This window comes from Macaca fascicularis, chromosome 2 (assembly GCF_037993035.2).
Source record: "Macaca fascicularis isolate 582-1 chromosome 2, T2T-MFA8v1.1".
In the NCBI taxonomy this organism is placed as follows: Eukaryota; Metazoa; Chordata; class Mammalia; order Primates; family Cercopithecidae; genus Macaca; species Macaca fascicularis.
This window is the reverse complement of record NC_088376.1, coordinates 52,979,397-52,987,046: the sequence shown is the minus strand read 5'-3', so window position 1 is coordinate 52,987,046 and position 7,650 is coordinate 52,979,397. Positions and strand designations below refer to the sequence as shown.

Sequence of the window (7,650 nt, the reverse complement as noted above, 5' to 3'; positions counted from 1 at the left end):
TTTAGTAGAAGGTACAGAGGTTTCCTAACAACCCTGGCCCTGAACGTGCATAGTCTTCCCAATTATCACCATCTCACTAGAATGGTACCTTTGTTACAACTGATAAACCTACATTAACACATCATTATCGCCCAGAGTCCATAGTTTACAATACAATTAATGTTTGCTGTAGTACATTCTATGTGTTTGGACAAATGTATAATGACATATACCTACCACTATAGTATCATACAGAGCAGTTTCACTGCCCTAAATACCCTCTGTGGTCCACATGTTTATCTCTCCTTGCTCCCCAACCACTAGCAACCACTGATCTTTTTACTGTCTCCATAGTTTTGCCTTTTCCAGAATGTCTTATAGCTGGAATTATACAGTATATAGCCATTTTGGATTGACTTCTTTTCACTTAATAATGTGCATTTAAGTTTCCTTCATGTTTTTTCATGGCTCACATCCTTTTAGCACTGAATAATATTCCATCATTTGGATGTACCACAGTTTATCCTTTCACGTACTGAAGGACATCTTTGTTGCTTCCACATTGGCAATTATGTATAAAGCTGCTATAAATATCCATGTACAGGTTCTTGAATGGATATAAACTTTCATTTCCTTTGGGTAGATACCAAGCAGCATGATTGCTGGATCATATGGTAACAGTATGTTTAGTTTTGTAAGAAACTGCTAAACTGTCTTCTAATGTGGCTGTGCCATTTTGCATTTCCAGGAGCAATGAATGAGAGTTCCTGTGGCTCCACATCCTTGCCAGCATTTGGTGTTATCAATTGTCTGGACTTTGGCCATTCTAATAGGTGCATAGTGGTATTTAATTATTGTTTTAATTTGTATTTTTCTAATGATATATGATGTATAGCATTTTGCCATATGCTTATTTGGCATCTGTATATCTTCTTTGGTGACATGTCTGTTAAGGTCTTTGACCCATTTTGTAATTGGGTTGTTTGAGTTCTGATGTTGAGTTTTAAGAGTTCTTTTACATTTTGGATGATAGTCTTTTATCTGTCTTTTGCAAGTATAGTCTCCTAGTTTGAGGCTTATCTTCTCATTTTCTTCAATTGTCTTTCACAGAGCAGAAGTTTCAAATGTTAACAATGTCCAGCTTACCTAATTCTTTATTTCATGAATTTTGCCTTTGGTGTTGCAAAGTCATTACCGTATCCAATTCATCTAGATTTTCACCTACATTACCTTCTAGGAGTTCTTTATTTTTGCGTTTTATATTTAGGTCTATAATTCATTTTCTGTTAATTTTTATAAAACTGTAAGGTCTTTGTCTAGATTTTTTGCATGTGGATGTTCAATTATTTGAACATCATTTGTTGAAAAGACTGTCTTTTCTCCATTGTATTGTCTTCGCTCCTTTTTCAAAGATCAGTTGACTACATTTATGTGGATCTATCTTTGTGTTCTCCATTCTGTTTCATTGATCTGGTTGTCTATTCTTTGTTAATACCATGTTGTCTTGATCACTGTAGCTTTACAATAAGTATTAAAGTCAGTATCATTTCTCTGACTTTGTTTTTTTCCTTCAATATTGAATTGGCTATTTGGAATCTGTTGCTTCTCAATGTAAATTTTAGAATTAGTTTGTCAATATCCACAAAATAACTTGCTGGGATTTTTATTTCAATCGTGCTGAATCTATGGATCAAGTTGGAAAGAACTGACATCAACATTTTTACAATATTGAGTTTTCCTAGCCATGAACATGAAATATTTCTACATTTACTTAATTCCTCCTTGATTTCTTTCATCAAAGCTTTGCAGTTTTTCTCATATAAACTTTTCACATATTTTATTAGATTTATACCTAAGTATTTCATTTTGGGGGGTGCTAATATAAATGGTAGTGTGTTTTAGCTTCAAATTCCACTTGTTCATTGTTATTATATAGAAAAACTATTGACTTTTGTCTATTAACCTTGTATTAAGCAAAACTGCTATACTCATTTTTTAGTTCCAGGAGATTTTTTTGTTGATCCTCTAAATTTTCTACATAGCAAATTACATAATCTGTAAACAAAGACAGTTTTATTTCTTTCTTCCTAGTCTTTATACCTTTTATTTTCTTCTCTTGTCTTATTGTATTAGCTAGGACCTCAAGTATGATGTTGAAAAGGAGAGGTGAAAGGGTGTATTCTTAGCTTATTCCTGATCTTAGCAGGAATCTTTGTTTCCCAGCATTAAATATGATGTTTGCTGTGGGATTTTGTAGATATTCCATATTAAGTTGAGGAAGTTCTCTTCTATTTCTAGATTACTGAGAGTAAAAACTCTTATAAAAATAAGTGAGTGCTGGATGTTGTCAAATGCTTTACCTGCATCAATTGGTATGTTTGTGTGATTTTTCTTCTTTAGTTTGTTGATGTGATGGATTACATTAATTGATTTTCAAATGTTGAACCAGGCTTGCACACTTGGAATAAATACTCCTTGGTTGTGGTGTATGATTCTTTCTACTGGATTCTATTTGCTAATATATTATTGAGAATTTTTGTATCTATGTTCATGAAAAATACTGGTCTGCAGTTTTGTTTCTTTGCAATGTCTTTATCTGGTTTTGGTATTGGATAATGCTGGCCTCATAGAATAAGGTGGGAAGTAGTCCCTCTGCTTCTATTTTCTGCAAAATATTGTAGAATTGGTATAATTTATTCTTAAATTTTTGGTAGAATTTACTGGTGAGCTCATCTGGACCTCTTTCTTTCTGTTTTGGAAGGTTAATAATAATAATAATCATTATTATTATTTGAGACAGAGTCTTTGTTGCCCAGGCTGGAGTACAGTGGTGCCATCTTGGCTCACTGCAACCTCTGCATCCCGGATTCAAGCGATTCTCATGCCTCAGCCTCCCAAGTAGCTGGAATTACAGGCATGTGCCACCACTCGCTGCTAATTTTTGTATTTTTAGAACAGACAGGTTTTCACCATATTGCCCAGGTTGGTCTGCAACACGTGGCCTCAGGTGATCTGCCTGCCTCGGCCTCCCAAAATACCGGAATTACAGGTGTGAGCCACTGCACCTGACCTGGAAGGTTATTAATTATTGATTCAAATTTTAAATATATATGTATACATATAGACACACATATATTGTATGTGTATATATACATATATACATATAAATATCTATATACACACACACACACACACATATATATGCCTATTCAGATTGTCTATTTCTTCTTGTGTGTGTGTTTTGGCCACTCGAGTCTATCATTGAGTTGGTACATTTAATCTGGGTTATCACATTTATAAGCATAGAGTTGTTCTCATAGTACTTCTTTATTGTCCTTTTAATGTCCATGGGAACTATAATAATATTCCCTCTTTCATTTTTGGTATTAGTAATTTGTATGATCTCTCTTTTTTTATTTGCTAATATGGCTAGAGACTTCTCAATTTTGTTCATCTTCTCAAAAAACAAGCTTTCAGTTTTGTTAATTGTCTCACTTGATTTCTTCTTTTCCATTTAATTGATTTCTGCTCTAATTTTTATTATTTCTTTTCTGCTTACTTTGGATTTCTATTGCTCTTCTTTTTCTAGTTCCCTAAAGTGGAAGTTTAGATTATTTATTTTAGTTCTTTCTTCTCTTCTAATATATGCCTTCAATGCTATAAATTTTCCTCTAAGTACTGCTTTTGTTGCATCCCACAAATCTTGATGAGTTGTGTTTTCATTTTCATTTAGTTCAAAGTATTTTAAAATTTCTCTTGTGATTTCTTCTTTGACCCATGTGTTATTTAGAAGTATGTTGTTTAATCTCTAAGTATTTCAGTATTTTCTACCTATGTTTCTGTTACAGATTTCTAGTTTAATTCTATTGTGTTATGAGAAGACATTGTACAATTTATATTCTTTCATATTTGTTAAATCATGTTTTATGCCCCGAAATGTGGTCTCTCTTAGAAAATGTTCCATGTGAGCTTGAGAAGTATGTGTACTGTGTTGTTGTTGGATGATGTAGTCTACAGAGGCCCTTATATCCATTTGATTGATAGTGTTGTTGAGTTGGACTAGTCCTTGCTGATTTTCTGCCTGTTGGATCTGTCCATTTCCTTTCCAGATTGTTCATTATAAGTGTACAGAAATGCAATTGAGTTTTGTTTGTTACTTTGCTGAACTCAGTTATTAGTTCTAACAGCATTTTAAAGAAATCTTTAGGGCTTTCTACATATAAGATTATATCACCTGTGTCAGTGATAATTTTACTTCTTCCTTTCCAGTTTGGATGCCTTTTATTTCTTTTTCTTGCCTAATTGCTCTTGCTGAACTTCCAGTATGCTGTTGAATAGAATGATAAAAGTGGATATACTTCTTTTGTTCCTGATCTTAGAGGAGAAGCTCTAAGTCTTTCATCATTGAGTATGATGTGTATTGTGAATTTTTCACATACGACTTTAATATGTTGAGAATTTTACATATGTTTCATAATTTTTCCTCCTATTCCTACATTGTGGAATGTTTTTATCCGGAAAGGGTGTTGAATTTTGTCAAGTGCTTTTCCTTCATCAGTTGAAATGATCATGTGACTTTTTCTTCATTTTGTTAATGTGGTATACTACATTCTGTGGAGGTCACATCAGCCAAGGGGGAAGGGACTTGCAACAATGCTGGGAAATGCAACAGCAATGGCTTCTTCTTTGTCTGCATCTCTGAGATCAGAAGAGCACCAATCCACGATATTTGAGAACAGAATCCTTTTAGCCCAACCTGGCTTCTGCAAGCTGTTTGCAGGCTGTTCCAGGAACATGTGCACAGCTGCTTGTCCCAGAGCTGAGGCATGGGGGATGGGTAACTGCTCCTCTGCTAAGAGCAGAAATTGACTGAAATTAACCAGCATTTACCATCCAAGCCTTCCCCTGAAAGTTTTAAGTCTTCAGTAGACTCCTGAGTTCCAAAACCATTACATTAGCCAGATTCTGCCAGTGCCTTGGTGTTTAGGTGAGAAGACACGTTCCTGGTGCTTTCTACAGTGCCATCCTGCCATAATCCTCCTCCACAGTTCTATTAGCTTTTTCTCACATATTTCAATTCCCTCCTGTTAGGCACATACTCACTGAGGATTGACGACCCTTTTATCAGTATGTAATTCCTCTCTTTATCCCTGATAACTTTCCTTCCTCTGTAGTCCATTCTGTCTGAAAATAATATATAGCTATTCTTGTTTTCTTTTCATTAATGTTAGTGTGTTATATATTTCTTCAACTCTTTATTTTTTATTCTTAATTGTTCTAACAGCTTGTTCAAAATAATAACAGAAACAATGTATTCATATATACATGTTTATGTATAAGTGAAATGAATAACAACATGATAAAAGGAATGTGAGAGAGGAATTACAAATATTTTGTTACTATAAGGTACTTGCACTACAGAAGTATAGTGTAATTTAAAAGTACACTTGGATTTGTTATAAATGTCTACTGCAAACTCTAGGGCAACCATAAATAAAAGTAAAAAAAAAAAAAAAAAAAAAAAAAAAAAAAAAGAACTATTTGTCCCTATTTGCAGATGACATGATTGTATATTTAGAAAACCCCATTGTCTCAGCCCAAAATCTCCTTAAGCTGATAAGCAACTTCAGTGAAGTCTCAGGATACAAAATCAATGTGCAAAAATCACAAGCATTCTTATACACCAGTAACAGACAAACAGAGAGCCAAATCATGAATGAACTCCCATTCACGTTAGCTTCAAAGAGAATAAAGTACCTAGGAATCCAACTTACAAGGGACGTAAAGGATCTCTTCAAGGAGAACTACAAACCACTGTGCAGTGGAATAAAAGAGGACACAAACAAATGGAAGAACATACCATGCTCATGGATAGGAAGAATCAATATTGTGAAAATGGCCATACTGCCCAAGGTAATTTATAGATTCAATGCCATCCCCATTAAGCTACCAATGACTTTCTTCACAGAATTGGAAAAAATTGCTTTAAAGTTCATATGGAACCAAAAAAGACCCTGCATTGCCAAGACAATCCTAAGCCAAAAGAGCAAAGCTGGAAGCATCACACTAACTGACTCCAAACTACACTACAAGGCTACAGTAACCAAAACAGCATGATACTGGTACCAAAACAGAGATATAGACCAATGGAACAGAACAGAGCCCTCAGAAATAATACCACACATCTACAGCCATCTGATCTTTGACAAACCTGACAAAAACAAGAAATGGGGAAAGGATTCCCTATTTAATAAATGGTGCTGGGAAAATGGGCTAGCCGTAAGTAGAAGGCTGAAACTGGATCTTTTCCTTACTCCTAATACGAAAATTAATTCAAGATGGATTAGAGACTTAAATGTTAGACCTAAAACCATAAAAACCCTAGAAGAAAACCTAGGTAATACCTTTCAAGACATAGGCATGTCCCCTTTCGCTGCTGCGGCTGCAGCCATGAGTATGCTCAGGCTTCAGAAGAGGCTCGCCTCTAGTGTCCTCTGCTGTGGCAAGAAGAAGGTCTGGTTAGACCCCAATGAGACCAATGAAATCGCCAATGCCAACTCCCGTCAGCAGATCCGAAAGCTGATCAAAGATGGGCTGATCATCCGCAAGCCTGTGACGGTCCATTCCCGGGTGCAATGCCGGAAAAATACCTTGGCCCGCCGGAAGGGCAGGCACATGGGCATAGGTAAGCAGAAGGGTACAGCCAATGCCCGAATGCCAGAGAAGGTCACGTGGATGAGGAGAATGAGGATTCTGCGCCGGCTGCTTAGAAGATACCATGAGTCTAAGAAGATTGATCGCCACATGTATCACAGCCTGTACCTGAAGGTGAAGGGGAATGTGTTCAAAAACAAGCCTATTCTCATGGGACACATCCACAAGCTGAAGGCAGACAAGGCCCGCAAGAAGCTCCTGGCTGACCAGGCTGAGGCCCGCAGGTCTAAGACCAAGGAAGCATGCAAGCGCCGTGAAGAGCGCTTCCAGGCCAAGAAGGAGGAGATCATCAAGACTTTGTCCAAGGAGGAAGAGACCAAGAAATAAAAGCTCCCCTCTTTGTCTGTACATACTGGCCTCCGTGACTACATAGATCAGCCATTAAAATAAAACAAGCCTTTATCTGCAAAAAAAAAAAAAAAAAGACATAGGCATGGGCAAGGACTTCATGTCTAAAACACCAAAAGCAACGGAAACAAAAGCCAAAATTGACAAATGGGATCTAATTAAACTAGAGAGCTTCTGCACAGCAAAAGAAACTACCAGCAGAGTGAACAGGCAACCTACAGAATGGGAGAAAATTTTTGCAATCTACTCATCTGACAAAGGGCTAATATCCAGAACCTACAAAGAACTCAAACAAATTTACAAGAAAAAAACAAACAACCCCATCAAAAAATGGGCAAAGGATATGAACAGACACTTCTCAAAAGAAGACATTCATACAGCCAACAGACACATGAAAAAAGGCTCATCGTCACTCACCATCAGAGAAATGCAAATCAAAACCACAATGAGATACCATCTCACACCAGTTAGAATGGCAATCATTAATAAATCAGGAAACAACAGGTGCTGGAGAGGATGTGGAGAAATAGGAACACTTTTACACTGTTGGTGGGATTGTAAACTAGTTCAACCATTGTGGAAAACAGTGTGGCGATTCCTCAAGGATCT

At 36.3% G+C, this 7,650-nt stretch overlaps 1 protein-coding gene across 1 annotated transcript; it reads left to right on the top strand.

Moving 5' to 3' along the window:
* Positions 1–6,404: 6,404 nt before the first annotated feature.
* On the top strand, positions 6,405–7,043 carry LOC102146242 (large ribosomal subunit protein eL19-like). Its single transcript, XM_045386786.3, has one exon. It carries the CDS (start codon positions 6,430–6,432, stop codon positions 7,018–7,020), a length of 591 nt encoding a protein of 196 aa, XP_045242721.2. The 5' UTR covers positions 6,405–6,429; the 3' UTR covers positions 7,021–7,043.
* Positions 7,044–7,650: the final 607 nt, after the last annotated feature.